Source organism: Ylistrum balloti, unplaced genomic scaffold (assembly GCF_031769215.1).
Source record: "Ylistrum balloti isolate Yb309-2 unplaced genomic scaffold, AGI_CSIRO_Ybal_v1 Utg370388, whole genome shotgun sequence".
NCBI lineage: Eukaryota > Metazoa > Mollusca > Bivalvia > Pectinida > Pectinidae > Ylistrum > Ylistrum balloti.
Genome location: NW_026782269.1, coordinates 129,728 through 146,279, shown reverse-complemented (window position 1 = coordinate 146,279; position 16,552 = coordinate 129,728). Strand labels below are relative to the sequence as shown.

Genomic DNA, 16,552 nt, shown 5'->3' with positions numbered 1-16,552 from the left:
TAATGACTGTTATTACAATATATGCATTTGTGATAGTGTCCAAGGGTTCAAAGTTCTCTAAAGTATAATGGCAAAAGTGCTATAGTATTTGAATGAAAATGGCTCAGCTGTAGTTGGCAAACTTGTACAAGAATGTTAAGTATTGTGATAATCTTAAAAAAGTAGCTTGCTGTAGAGCATTGACATAAAAAATAAAGTCAACTTCTATTCATGGCAACAATGACCTGACTTTTGACTGCAGAGGGTTGAAATGCACTCTCCAGCAAGGTGACATTTGTACATATGTGAGAAGTATCATGCAAATATGAAAAGAAATACAGTCTGTAAATGACATAAAAAATTCTGTCAAATTCTAATTTCAGAAATGGTGTCCTAGTTTTTGACTGCAGAAGGTTGAAACACAAACTTGTACATGAGGTGATGCGTGTGAGCTCATCTATGAAGTATTGTGACAATTAAAGAAATGAAGCATGTAGGACTTGTGGGCAGGTCCCTATTTATCCATATCATCTTTTGTGGCAAGGATACGATTTCAAAGCAGATTATTATGTGATGTACATTGTATCAGTACTAAAATTCATCATGAAGCCCAACCATATTTACTTTCACATTTTGTAATCAGTGATGGGAAAAAATCAGTTAAAAACTATAATCGACTTACTGTGTGTTCAATCATCTCAGAAAGTGTATGAATTCTCCGTTTCAGTAATATTAAAAATTTTTGGAACTATTAATGAACTGTTATTATTATTATTACAGTCTTAAAAGCCCGTCAGCATAAGAAAGGTCATTAGGGCCATCAACTGGTAAAACACACTGCGATCCAAAAAGGAAATAACATCGAACAACCTAAAGGCAAAAGACAAATACTCAAAATTTTAAATGATTATATAACCACAAAAGATTAAAAATGCTAGTTATAGTCTATAATACAGACCAGCATCCTTCAGATAACCTAGAATTTTATTAATCTCAACAGTTTCAAAAAGGGTCTTAAGACTTGTAATGTTACGATAAAAAATTTCTCGAGAAGACAGACGGTCAATGCAGTCCAATCAAAAATGTTTAACAATGAATGGCTCATCATATCCTATGCACCAAGGGTTTTCTTCACCTTCAACATATATGAATGAATGCGTAAGGTATGTATGGCCCATCCTTAGACGGGTAAGGACAACTTCGTCTCTGTGGTTGTCTCTATAGCATGGCGACCATTCACAGAGCGCAATTAAAACACCTTACTGTCCTACAATTTATATAAGAATGAGTATCACCGACAACTGGTATATTCATCATGCATAATAGGAATTCTGTTTTTGCTTTAACTAAAGAAAATGTAAGGACACTGATCATGACAAATTCCTTTGAATTTCAATATGGCAGAATTACTATTAGAATATTTGTCCGATTTAGAAAATTCATTTCAGGAAACCATTGAAACCTCTTCAAACCAACCATGTCTGGGACATGATTATTAGGTCAAATTAGGCAGGGTTCAGTTTTGTGGAAGTGAAATATCCCACAGAAATGACCTACATAACTGCTTATTTAAGTGACCCTTTTATTGTAAAGCAAGAGAAACGTCATTCATTGTCTCGAAATCAATTTTTGTCAAAAGCAAATATTAATTTTGTTTTATTGTCACTGTAAAAAAAATGATGTATATGTGCTTGGTCAGTTGGGGTATTATACACATGTGCAGGACAGAACATCACGAGTACAAATGTATTTGATTGGAGTTATTACATGTTTTGTTGTTTAGATTAAACAATAAATTTATTAATTGAGTGCCAAATTAAAAGAAAAGATTAAACTACTTTGTTCAACCGCTCTACCTTATTTATAAACTCTGTTTGAGACAAATTTGGATAAGTCGAAATATTTTCCAAGGTCCCTTGAATTTCAAGACGAGTTTCACGTGTATATGAAGGTTATAGTCATATAGACATGAAATCTTTATATGATCATTTTGGCAAGAGTGTGATTGGAGAGGTAGACATAATGACTGATCATGCCCAATCAAGTGTAACACTGAAATCTGCATCTTTTGCAGTGTAATGCAAGGTTATAGGCCACTGAAGGTTAAAAGTATTGAACTCTCATAAATCAGTTGCGCATTTCCTTGTTCACATGAAAGTAGTGGCATTTTAAAAATTGCTCCTGATCAAAAGGTAAAAACCAGTGATAAGGAAGCATTTTTGCTGCACGAAATTTAATGACAAAGTGTCATAAAACTGATCCAAATTAAACTACTGTTTGTGAAATTACAGGCACCTTCAATTGTTAAGTAGCTATACAGTCAAACTTCTATGAATCAAACCTGTACTGGTAATTTCGTCTTGCCGCAAAAATTCACACATTTTAATGAAGTGTGCTACCTGAGAAATGGATTATGACCACCTACTTATCATTAGCCCTGTGTTACAAGGTTAATTAATGACTGAACACAGATCAAAATTTAACTGCTTATTTACAAGCCATGATATTTAATCAAAGATAATGGGACATTGTGTGATGTTCACCATCGCCATTGTGGAAATGGCATTTGGTTAGGTCTAATTTATGGAATTTCGAAAATTTTCAGCTTTAAGCATGAAAGTATGAGAAACAGTGATTTATCTGAATCATATGTTCTCAGATTGATTGAGACTAGCTGTAGTCAGAACATCAGCTAACACTCTTGTAATTTCTATGATAGAAGATGTGTGATGTTAGTGCTGTCATTTCCGACAGAATATATGCTATTAATTTGCTTTCTTTTAAATTCATTAGTGCCTATAACGTCTATGTACCAGTCATGAAATAATTGCTGTAACACCTGAAGACCACTTTAATACTGTGCATTGTTTCAATTAAAATTGATCTGCAATATACATATACTATGTATGTGACGTGACGACACAAATGCAAACTTACACATGCACAATCAATTTTTCATTGATTTCTTTTTAAAGTTGTATTTTCATGACTGATAAAAATGCATCTTTTCCTTTAAACTTGTGTTTTGGTATTTGTTGTGTTTGCTCTTGTAGAAATATTGTGTCATCAACTTTATACAGCCATGAACATAAAAAAGTTCCATAAAACCCACCATGAATTATTCAAAGTCTTGAAGTATCAAGTAGTCCCTTGAACATTGAAACATCAAAGTTTGACTGCATTATCTTACCTTTACTAGTGTTACACTATATTTTTATACATGGCTCTGCCAACAATGTATGAAGAGTCTCAAATTTATTGTCAAATCAAACATTCATACGATTGTTGAATTTGTTAATCTTTAAAAACTTACAAGTTTGAAATAAATAAGCACTATACTAGATTTATTGTAAAACTAAGGCTTACATGAAAATTAAAGTCTTCGAATCCAGCTGTGTACGAGTTTTATTTCTGGATAAGAAAACATATTTTAAGCATTTTTAAAGATTAAATTAAGTATCATGATAGTATATTATAATTTTTCGGATTGCATGCCGCAACCGTTTTCCTCTGGAGTTGGGTGTGTGGCTTATATACTGTTTATATGTTGAAGAAAAATAATTTAGTAAAATGGAAACAAATGTGTATTATTACTAGACTAAAACATCTTTTTATGAGTATCTGCCCACTGCAACTTTGTTATTGAAATGGACCATACAGAACCAGCACTAGTAATCGTATACAGTGCGGTATGAAAAATGCAATAAAAATAATGTTCTTGTGGATTTAATCAATCATATCTTTCAATATGAATCACAATAATATCTCAGACAAGAGAATGGTAGAAGTTGATAACAGCCTACTGCACTTTGGGATTGATAGGTCATTGGGTAATAGGTCAAATTCGGACAAAGATAGAGAGATTGTTTAGTAAACTGTACATAATGTCAGGTCCTACTGTGTGCAGACATATTTGCTATTTCATATATTTTGAATGCACAGAATAATTTTCAAAATACATCAAATAAAGGACTATTTGTGCATAAATCATTTGCTAATTTTATTAACATTTGACTACAATTACCTTCCACTGTCTGTTATATCAACCAACATAATGGTTACCATATTGTAAGAAAGGATGCAGTTATTCAGTGGATCAAATTGAAAGAATCTTTAAAACTCAGTTCTGTGGTCTATATAGCGTGACTTATAACCCTAAAAATATGGTTATTAACTCATGCCGTATTTTTGTTTCTGCTTCAATATTTAATATAAGAATATCAGCAATCAATGTTGTGTTTACAACATACCAGTTAATGTTAGTAAAAATCAGTAAATTTAGAAGCCTTATTTCGAACTGAATTGATCTCATCATAGGTCATTCTGAAGAATATAGTTTACTCCTTAAAATTTCCTTCCAAATGATCAATTTTCTTCATTAAGCGAGACAATAAGACCCTTTCCCAAATGAGTGGAAAAAAACACTGGATATGTACACATGTAAATGATTTTGAAAAAAAAATATGAAAGTTTGAATAAAAAACAACAAAAGAACCAACCTTTCAATATTGCTTACATGCATTAACCAGCTGGCATTTCAAGCATCAACTTTAGAAAAAAATAATGGAGTATGTTCACTATTTATTTGCAATGCAATTCACAGTTTAGTCCGTAGACAAAAGGAAATGTGGAATCCCACTCTGAATTTTTGACACAGCTATATCAATTATATTATACAAAACAAATCTACTTCGCGAGAGGTTAACTTTACAATTCAAATGTAATAGTAATAACGTTGTTAATACAAAAAATAACACATCGTCCTAGAGATCAAGTGGTTTAGTTAACAACAGACAAAGGGAGACAATGAGCAAATCATAATTATGAATGGACACTTCACGTGTTGCTGTCGATGTAAACAAGAAATAACTATGCGAAAATATGAAGCATTTAACAGATATACGAAGTAAGACATCTAAAGTTTTAATAACAATAACTTTACGTACACTTTTCCATTCATTGTCTGGTGAGATTAGCATCATATAGGTCACACAGAACCCGGTATATCGAATTCGACACAACAGGAAGTTTACTACTGAACATAAATGGTGCATGCTTAAACATTTAGACATATTTCCATTCATTTCCCTCTCCACTATCAAGTATTCGGTATTACCTAACGTTGCTTTCAGAGAAAAATTGAAAATGATAACTAATTCGTTAAGTTATCATTTTTTCGTAAACCATGCATCATGTTTTACCGCCATAATTCGCGCACTTCCTCTCGTGTAGAGCTCTTTTTATCTGTGTAAATTACTTAAGAATTGTATCTACTAAGATCAAACAGAGTTATTCAGTTAAGTCAAATGCATATTGAATCACTTTCACTAATATCAGACTCATAGCTTACCGGTTAAAGCCTAACAAATCTCCAATTATTTGTGTGTATGGTCATATCGGCCATATCCGTCTGTCTGTACAATGGCATCGACCAAATCCAAGATGGCGTCCACTTGGTCACGTGATATGCTGAATTTGCTTTTGACGTAGGCAGTCGTCAGACATAATGTACGCTCCGACCAATCAAAATGCTCTTTCATGTTTCCCAGAGTTCAATGCGTTGTAATGTCTTGATGACATAAGAGAGGTCACGTGACAGCCTCGTTCCTATAATCCAACGTTCTATGACGTCACATTCTAATTACAATACAGAAATGACGTTAAAGTTTGTAAAAAACAACGTTTTTGTAAAAGGTGATGTCAAATATTTTTTCTAACTATAAATGCAAGCAAACGTCATCACTTTGAAATAAAATGACGTCAAATAATGACGTTATATATTTCAAATTACAACACATCCTTATTAATTTGGTTATGATCTCTTCACGGTTTCCGCACGTCTTCTGATAGACTGAAACTTCGACTTCGTTTTACTAGAATCAAGTTTACGGCTTAGTTCCTGCGTCATTTCTATCTAATGCACGTGACGTCACAGTAGATGTTAAACTATTCATTGCATTAGGTTAAGGAAAGCAAATGCAAAATCCAAATACAACATACTACACAGTCATACTTTTTGACGATCGTCAATTCATATCAGTAATTATCAAACAGTAATTTACCGTACTCATTGCTTTTCGATTACATTTTTTTAAAGAAGCAAGCAAAAAATCGTGTTTATAAAACAACGACAGTAATCGATATATCTATATCTTTCTCTGACTTCATGCTCATAAAGAACTTATGTTTGAAAGATTGGCGGATTTTTCATAATCATTCATCCTTACTCATCTAAAATTAAGCTGTTTTATAATTGTTGTTAAAAGTTTGGAAGTGTTTTAAGTTTATATCAGAGTTCCGAGACGTATGGTTAGCTTGATATGTGCCCTGATTTATAATTACTGCAATATGTAAACTGTTCATTTGTTAATTAGTTGTAGCTGTCTTTGTGATGAAACTTTCCTAACTCAGAAGGTCCTGAATGTGAAATGATATCCTTAATACGGATATATCCCACCGGGGGAGGGTCTAGGGGTCAGGTGATGATGTATGATACATACACTGAAACACACACCATTGCACTTGTCTTGTCAGCAGATGTAATCCGTTAAATAAATTAATTTTATTGTTGGGTAGATTTAATCAGGGACGTCCCTGATTTAATTTAGTCACTTCGACTCCTTGGTCACATCTACCCCTTTACAGCAACAATAACAATAATATGAGCCACCTTTAAAATGCGATTCCAATGACGATATATATGCAGCGAGGGACGTATATATACACGTGTGAGCAGGGACATAACCATTGATCTAGGTTGAGTTACTATGGTAATCCGACACTACTTTTAGTAATAGAAACTGCATTAATTCACATTTTTGAAAAGAATGCGGGGTCATTAAGAACAAGCGAAGAAATTTAATGAATAGTTTATATACCAAGAGAGACAACTCGAGTTATTCTCAAATTATATATATTATCCGTCTCTGTTTTAAATCTGATTTCTCATCTGTAGCACCTACCATTATTTCGAATGATTAATTTCAGAATGTCAACAGAAAAGTGATGATTGAGATGAATGTATTTCCGTCTACTTTATTCACTATTTAAATAAGGAAGTAAAATCTTCGTGTTTTATATGTAAATAACCATCCACCCTAGTAAGAAGACGATAAGATATTGACAGGTATAAAACAAGTGCTGATACTAGTTACAAGTGCCCGGATGAGCTTCAGTGGTCTGGAGTGCAGGCTTCAAACCTGTAGCCGATTAGCGTCGGAGTGGTTCAATTCCACCTTTCGGGCGGTTTTACCTTCCAAGAGTCATTAATCCTTCATTGCTTTCATTTATACATATTCTACCTTTTCGTCACATTCAGAGTAAGTTTTTCGTCGATTAAGGATATGCATTGTATGTTAAACCGCTAGTAGTTAGTACATGTCGTGGATTTGAATATTAGAAGAAAAAACTAAATGTACATTGTCTTTCTTTCGTTTCTTATAATGATTCCATTGATAAATATTCTATTTCTTAATTTGATATGAAATAAGATGTTTTTGAAGCTCGATACGATAGCTGTTTGTTCCATTGTTCTTATATGGAAACATGACATTGCTCATTTCGTTCTTTCTTAAGAAGCTGATTGTGGCAAAAGTTACAGCAGTATCATGAAAAAAGGGAAAATGACACCAAATTTGAAATATAAATCCCTAGTGTAATTCCTTTAAATAATTTCTTTCAGGGACATGTATTACACATTCCTATTTTTTGAAATTATTTTTTCATTTATTCATCAATTCCATACTATCAGCAAGAACGTCCCTGCTATCAGGCATAACGTTTCTCAGGCCAATCATATCACGTCTCGAAATGAAATGCAAAGTATCTTTATAAATCCATCCCGTAGTACTTAACTGAAATGTACCTGTCTCAAGAACATATATGCTTTACAGCGAGGGACGAAGGGTTTGAGCACGGGATGTAGAGAGCAATTTATGCAACAAATGAAAAAATCACGCGTGTAATAACTGAAAAATCACGCGTGAATACGTGATGCCTGGATGTCAGGTTACTGGCTACTTGCATAAAGTTTTATTTATAGATATTCCGGAGTTCATCGGAATATACCGAAGAACTTTTGCAAGCCTCGTTCCCTGACTTCTTTTGACAAAAATGGTCAAATTTTCAAAGGAAAATGAAATTATGCATTGATAAAATCAACCCAGGTTAAAACAGTATAATTGAACGTGATCGATGATAAAGCCATTTATATAATACGAATGAGTAATCCTGTGCGGGCAGTAACACAACCGCTGGGTCAAAGTACGTCTGGGAGCAGAAGAACTGTCAAACAACCACAACAACTACACGTGATCAATATAATGCGCACGCAGGCCCGTTGCCATATACGGGACCAAAAAGTCATAAATATTCATGAGAATACCATATATGACACACATAATAGCGTTATCAGCCAATCACAGGGCGCCATCAAAACGTAAACACGACTGCGTCGTAGGCATTTATCTGTCAGAAGTTGAACAGCTGACTGTAGAAAAACACTGCTGAAAATTAACAGATTTTCACTGAAATTTGTCGAAGTTTCCATCGAAAGTGGTCGGGATTGATAAAAGGACATTGGTGGTACAGAGTCAGGTATGTTTGATAGCAATTCTTTCTATGGTCTTGTAGAAATAGGATCAGATATGCTTTACGGGCGGGCGACCTTCATTTTCTCGTTTTGAATAGCCGATCTTTTGCAAACAATTCTCGATGTGACGACTTTGCTCAATAATTTACCTGATTTTGGAATGCAGATATCAAGAAAGATATCTTAAACATATGCAATATGATTTTGTCAGACAGTGCATGTAGTTGTTTTGAAAATGAAAGGTGGATACGATTTTCTTTGTTGATTTGAATGTGATGTCTAACAAAGGGCGTTACTTTGGGTCCGCGTCTACTAATTATCACTGCTGACGCTAACACAATGTGATGCTATTGATTATGGGCAAATTCCGTTCAGGATATTATTCAGTTGAACTAAAAATGACAGGAACTAGAAATATAAATTATCTTGACTTGTAACCCAAACTCGAAAAATGTTTGTTCAGCCTATTCTTCTACTAAGAAGGTCAACGGGGGAAAATACTGCAATTTTTGTGTGGATCCTGTCATGTTAAAGCTATGATATCTTAGCAACTCTTTTTTTCCTTTGAATTTTAAACAGTCGTTGCGTAGATACCTGTCGATATAACTCAGGTCAGGATCAATTGACCGACCTAAAAATAAACCTTACAGCAGAAAATGATTACATCATGCGTTGCAATTTTAGAATACCTGATGTTTGGCTGGCGTATAAATCGTGATAGATTTACTGTTTCACCTTTAGGAAAGACAACGTATATACATATTGATTCCTGCATAACATGTAGAAAGAGATGACTCACTCACAGTGTTAAATTTGAATCTTTGGAATATTTCATATTTTAGGTAGCAAGATGCTGACAAGTGTGGCTAGCTATCTGTTCGGGGGCTCTGGTGCCGAGGATATGGACACTTCGCCAGTGGAGTTGGAGACCAAGCCTGCACCCGACCAGGACTGGGTAATTGTGGATATCCCAGGTAATTATAAACACATGCCCAACTGCTCAGTATTGAAATTTATAGAAATGGTTAAATGTAAAAATGACTACAGCCATTGTATGAGGACTTTTCCAAGTACTCTCATTTTCAACAATTAATCTAAATTTTTCAATACTGAGCAGCAAGTGACTGGGTATTATCAGTCATGAAAATCTAAGATAAGAGAACAAAGTAATAATTCACTTTTCAAACATGAATATGGGTGACTTATAAATGCATCATTTTATAAGTAAATTCTATGTGAAAAAGAATTTGTCTGAAATTGGTGTGGATGTAAATAGGTTGAGCATTACTGTATCATACAGTATTGTTCGTTACAGATACAGCATTCAAATCTACAACTTCACCACAAGCAGAAATTCATGGTCAATCAAAATGTCGCCGACTTGTGCGAATAGCAAATCCTGTAAATAGTGACAGTGATTCTGAAACTGCCTCCAATTGTCATCCAGCTAGCCAAACTCCATCCACTCCCGGCTCCTTGAGCCCTGTGGGACATTCCAGATACTGTTTGAACCCTAAAATTGGTTTTCATGAAAGTTGGATTCTTACACCTCCTCCATGTTTCACTGCAGGCGGTGCCACCTCTTCCCAAGTAGGAATGGATCCCATGGAAAATCTCCTCATAGAACATCCTAGCATGTCTGTTTACAACAGCCATTGCTCTGGAGGAAGTGCGGGTGAGGAAAGTGACTTGTCCGAGTCTTCCACAGATAATATTTCTAGAACAATACAAAGACGTGGTCTCCGTCCCAGAAATGCCCGTGGTGTTGTTGTGCAGCAGTCACCACGGAAACCCCAAGCTGTAGCAGCAAGGGCTGGAATCATCACTCAGACGGATTCCCTTAAGTCCTCCCAAAGGTCTAAGCAGTTCAAGGAGACTCGCCACCTCTCACGAGCCACCCTAAACAAGCAAAACAAGACCACAAGACTCAGCACATCGGCCAAACGTAGCTATAATCGCCAGCGCATCAACAGTCCAAAGAGTTGTGTTATGACCTACCAGGCCAAGCACTAATGTTTCTGACTGTCTAGTTACCCATGTTGATCCTTCAATTGTAGCTCCTAGCTCTGACTGGTTATTGTTTATATATATACTGTTTAGTATTTAATATCCCAGAATATTTAACTTTTTTGCTGGCTTTATTATCTGTATATCTGTTTATGGTCAGTTGTTACACCTGTTTATTTGTTAATTGTCAATCCAAGTTGTTATTTCAGTGAAGTATTGTTTGATGAAAAAATTTAACTAGCAGTTTTAAAGACAGCCTTATTTGCAGGACATTACCATTTATGAATGTCTTTTTTTCATTCAATACTGATTTTAAAATAGGAATAATCTTCAACATTAAACCATCGTGGTGGTGTGTAATATATCTATCATGACAAGAACATCCTTTGGTGTTATTTGAGGTGATGTATAACCATCTTTTAAATAAACTTGATGGAACTGTAAGTAGACAGATATTAATGATTTCCTGCCATTTAAACGTGATCAATGCAAATCACTTCTAAGATGATCTTTGATTTTTTATTTTCCAGGGTAGAATTAATAGATCTGAATGTAAATACCACATTTACAATTATTTTATTGTCCTTTTTAACATTATCATCTTGGAAAAGAATGAAGTACACACGGAAACATCATGTCACCACACAAACGTATGTGAACTGAAATAGAACAATTCAATCATTGTTTGAAATTAATACATATTCATTTATTTAGTTAGGTGTAAATATGCTTGTAGTATTGTGCAAATAAATGTTTTTATTTTTACAGCTATCTCGGAGCATTGCCTTTATGAAAACAAATATAAATTGTGAAACTATTTCACAGAGACAAGTTCAATGAAAGATCACTGTCACAGTTGTAACACGTCAGTTTTACATGACATGGTGCCGACTTAGAGAAAAAATATCCAGTCAAATTTAGTCAGTTTTGTTTTTCTCTGGTTAATTCATCTGGTGCATAAACTAATGTTCAGTAGATAGTTGGTACAGATTCTGTAATCCAACATTTGGTAAATGGTAATGCTAGAACACCAATAACATTGTTTCAATGCCTTTTACCGTACTCTTGTTTGTTGCAAGTCATATTCGTTGTTCATTATTAATAAGGCTGATAAGTAAAGTTTACTTGTAAGATATAAATAGTTAAAGTAAATAAGGTATTCCACCTGCAGGACAAATGTAAATAATTACAGAAATTAGCGTAAATTTTAGTTGTTGTAAATAGCAAAGTTGTTTGATATTATGATATTGTCTACTTTTGATATCCACTACATAATAAGTTAAATTATTGTTGAACACGAGAAAAGATAGCATTGTGTCTGTTAGAGTGTGCAATACTATATATGTGTTTGTTGAAATAACAAGATTAGTGTTGATGGAGTGGACAATACTAACATCATCACCTCAGAAAATTTCATCTGTATATAGAGGTCATCCAGTCAGCAGTGATCCAGCATGAAGTGTAAAATTTCATCTTACAAGTTTTTATTTTATATTCTTGTATATTTTTGTTACCAAATTTTGCACCTGTTATGAACTTTGATGTGCAAATTGAAATATAAAGAATTCTGATAATGATATATGATGATTCCTATCAATGCCTCCATATTTTATCATCTTGTACACCACTGCATATTATCCAACTGTTTTCATTGATGGTTAGCAAATATCCGCCCCACTTTAATTTGTTTGCTCATTTTAACGTTTGTTTGTTTACCATAGTTGCTGTCATATTCAAAAGAGGGTCCTTATTGACAACATTGCATTAGATTTATGTAAATTTACTTGATTTCAAATCAAAGTTTTTACTGTTTTGAAAGACTGTTGTTGCCAGCTTTACATCTAGGGCTTTCAACATATACTATTGTAAGGGTGCATCATCCATATAATATTCAAGTATGCTCTACAACTTGCACTATATTGTATCTATAAATCTATGCAAAACTGTGTCAAAATGCTTAGCATGGATTAGTGAAAATGAGTTGTAATTATTGACTGCAAAGAAATGTGTAAATTTGATTGACTTCTCCATCACAATATGGCGAGTCAGATTCATATTGATTTATGTTTATGTAACTCAAAAAGATCATATTTAGAAAGAAACATCAAGTTGGAAAAGTGTGAGTGTGATATATGCTTCGGTCGCTGAAGACACTAAATAATTGAGAGTGATTCCCCTTTGCAGTGGCATTGTGCGAGTGACTGTCTGCTCTGCCAAATTATCTTGGGTGGCTGCAACCTGCATTTTATATTGTTACACCTCAGGGAGCAGTCGTAAGTGGCATATGTATTTCAAAAATCTCATTTTACCCGACATAATTTTATACAGTCACTGTGACATGTAATAACATCCTTAGTCATGCAATCACTGTTGCTCAAAATGTCTATTCTCTGTTTTTTCTCTGTATGATTTTTAGTTTTAAACTATTTATTAAAAGTACGCTAGTGTGGCAGAGAGTTGGTTGACATTCTGGTTGAACATTTGTGTGTAGCTACCTGTCAGGAAAGAGGTCATCAGCTAAAAGAGTTACAACAAGCAATTATATAGGAGATATTGTGAGACTAAAAACCTCATATTTGCATATTGTTAAAACAATAAAAAAAAAATTTATGTTAAAGTTTCTTTTAGTTTTTCATTTGATTAAACAATATATATCAAACAATATCACATTATAGGAGGCAAGACAAAGTAAATTTACATGAGGGTATTGACTGACATTGATTTCATATATGCCACTTTTGATAAAGACTGTTTTGACTGAGTTTTTTAGCAAGAAGGGAAATGTTGATATGTCAATGATACTGACACTAATTGACAACTAAAACACCAACAAGTCAGAAAAGGCCAAGATATGTGTCTGACCCTTAAGGGTAAATGTAATAATTATTGTACAACATTGACATTGAACTGTATGTTAAATGTTCCTGAACAAACATGTCTCATGTTGACTTGACCCACATTATTACCATCTAATTGAACCTAAGATGATACTATTTTATCATCAATCCTTGAAAAGGTGACAGACAAAGATGAGACAGAGTTGACATGTCCATAAGACTGATGTGATGAGGTGGAGTTGACCTGACAACAGGACAGCTAGTTTTGACAAATGTTAATACATTGCATTATATTGTATATTGAATCATGCAGAAGACAAAGTTTCAGGCAAATATCCATAAAAATATTCAAGAATTTCAAGACCTGAGGAAAATGAAAAAGTTGTATAGATGGCATATGCATGTATGCAACTGTTACCAATAATCCTCTCAATAGAAAAAACACAGTTGCTGATGTTGGATTTTAGTCCGAAGATGAGAGAAACCCTTGTGATTATGGTTTGGGTAAGTATTTGTGAAGGTCCATGAAGGTGTATCATGATAAAATCTACCCCTTAAGGCAAGTTTATTTATAGGCATTTAGTGATGAGTCATAATGTCACATAAGCTGCTAAAGTAGCTTATAGGCATATTTCTAAGGGATAAATCCATCTACCATATACTTTCACACTCTTCAAAATGAACACTAACCATGTATGTACTATCCATGCCTCAGAAGTCAACATTAATCATGTATTCACCCCAGTAAGTCAACACTATCATTCCTCTAAAGTCAACACGAACCATGTACTTATTCACTCCATCCAAATCAACACCAACCAAGTATGTATTCACCCATTCTCTCTAAGTCTACAATAACCATGTATGTGTATTCACCCTTCTAGATCAACACTAGCCATTTAATTACTTTTTTTCATAGCCATCCCTTCAAACTAGCCATGTATCTTCCAGTCCCTTCAATAAACTTTTCCCTCCCTAAAAATAGCTATATATAAGCCTCAGTTTAAAATGTGCTTTTATTCTTAAATAGCAACTGTAATATCTTCACCTGTCCAGCTCACCTGGGCAGTTTACCTGGTCAGGATTTATTTACCTGTCCAAACATATCAGGACAATGACCTTTGGTCAGAGTAAGGCAAACTATCAGTACAACTAACCCATGGACTGACCAGGTGAGGTTTAAACACTTTTAACAATACAAGTTAATACAGTTATTAAGCGAAAGTCTGATCATAACATATATAAACTGCTTACTGATTATCCCATGAAAAGGGAGATAATCTAACATCGCATTGCAATTTAAGTACCCTGTAGGGTATAAATGTCTGTATGTTGACCCCTACCCCTTTCCTGTTCATACTTTCAATATATATCAGCACTAGTGGGAACAGGGCAAGGTCAAAGTGTGATGTGAAAATGTGTATCAGTGACCAGTAGAAAATCCCATAGAAACCTACAGAATGTTATAATGTGTATCAGTGACCAGTAGAAAATCCTACCAAAACCTACAGAATGTGATAATGTGTATCAGTGACCAGTAGAAAATCCTACCAAAACCTACAGAATGTGATAATGTGTATCAGTGACCAGTAGAAAATCTCATAGAAACCTACAGAATGTGATCATATGTATCAGGCATCAGTAATAGATTCTACCAATGGAAAACAACTTTTGTATCTCATCACATAAAATTTTGAACAGAAGAGGCAGGGTATGATTACATAAGTTTGTGTGCTGACACCACTGTTGATTAAGGTTGGGTCATGATTTGATAAATTGTGAAAGACTATAACACAAGAAAGCAAGCAGCATTTTTCTGGCTACATGTACTTTGAATTATGTTTGAATTATATTTGAACTATATTTTAGATAGTCAAATGGTATGGGGCACCCACATCATATGGGCAAAATGTCTGCCTGCATATAATGTCATTTAATATTACCATGAATGCCATGAGAGTGTTTAATGCTGATCTTTACCTTTCCTAACCTTGTCTTATACTGATTATAATTTGAGAATCTGTCAAAATCAGCAGTCAATTTGAAGGCAAATTGTCTCCATCTATGTCTACAATACTGGCACCATAATGGTCACATGCTGGCCATCACCTATTGTATCTTAACTGGTTAGTTTATATAGTGACCTTGCTGTGCACATTGCATATATGGGATACCTTAATAAAATTACATTTGTGGCGATACTCAAATGAGAATTTCATATGTATGGAACACCCAAATGCTAATTTAAAAAATGTGTTGAATGCTGAAATGAGGATTGCATGAGTCTTAGATACCTAAATAGGGTTAAGTTTTCAAGAATCATTTTTACTAATCTTCATGTTTAATCTCAAGTCTTGCTAAATCAGTCAAAATTTTATTTTATCTATTTAACAGGTTTTCTGTCCACTATTATGTAAGCGAATGAGAAATCAGTCTATTTCTGTTTATAAGAATCTCTAAGTAAATTGTGAAGAGAAGTTAATAACACCTGTCCCAGTCTGTCAGTACTTGACAGCTGTCACTCACTCTTATCACAAAGGAAAGATATCGTTAACATTCTACAAGTAGCATATGGCAGGACAGCTTGTTAGGTAGGGAACAGTTGGCTATAATTATATATCTAGTACAGTTTAAAGAGAAGAAAGTTTTGTGTAAATCAGTGAGAGTTCCTGTTGAAACTAGTTTCTTATTCATTAACTTTCTAATTGTTCAATATACACTAATCAATTACTACTTATTATCAGGTAGCATGTTCATTAGTTGGAATCCTGGTATCAGGGTGGGTATAACAGGATTGGATGAAATCACAACAAGAATGAAGATTTCTTAACTTTTTTTTTTTTTGAAAATCAAACTTAACTTTAACATTTGTGACTATTCCTATTAACTTATGAATTTAATTTACAAAAAACAAAGAAAACAAAGACTAGAAGGTATGACCATGTCATAATACAATTCTCTAAAATGATTATCATTTCTCCATCATTTTTGTTATTAATACATCCATCCATAGACAAAAACATATGAGTGAAAACCAAACACATGTCAAAAATCAAAATACACACACCAAAACATTGGCTTCATCTCTTCAGAGACTGGCTTGGTTGCTGATCTCTTGTATCTCAGTTACAAGTAAAAT

At 34.0% G+C, this 16,552-nt stretch overlaps 1 protein-coding gene and 1 non-coding gene across 2 annotated transcripts; both read left to right on the top strand.

Annotated features, from left to right (window-relative positions):
* Positions 1-7,137: 7,137 nt before the first annotated feature.
* On the top strand, positions 7,138-7,224 carry Trnastop-uca (transfer RNA opal suppressor (anticodon UCA)). The gene has a single exon. It is a non-coding gene; the product is annotated as a tRNA-Sec (tRNA).
* Positions 7,225-8,446: 1,222 nt separating this feature from the next.
* On the top strand, positions 8,447-13,193 carry LOC132554238 (tumor protein p53-inducible nuclear protein 1-like). The gene is made up of 3 exons (XM_060218544.1): positions 8,447-8,574; positions 9,412-9,543; positions 9,885-13,193. The coding sequence occupies exons 2-3, from the start codon at positions 9,420-9,422 to the stop codon at positions 10,580-10,582; spliced, it is 822 nt and encodes a 273-aa protein (XP_060074527.1). The 5' UTR covers positions 8,447-8,574; positions 9,412-9,419; the 3' UTR covers positions 10,583-13,193.
* The last annotated feature ends 3,359 nt before the right edge of the window (positions 13,194-16,552 follow it).

What these genes read in the sequence shown, in the direction of transcription:
- LOC132554238 (XM_060218544.1), top strand. Translation starts at nt 9,420, where the DNA reads ATGCTGACAAGTGTGGCTAGCTATCTGTTCGGGGGCTCTGGTGCCGAG. An exon ending in GGTAATTGTGGATATCCCAG is followed by an intron (nt 9,544 to 9,884) that starts GTAATTATAAAC and finishes TGTTCGTTACAG; the next exon opens with ATACAGCATTCAAATCTACA.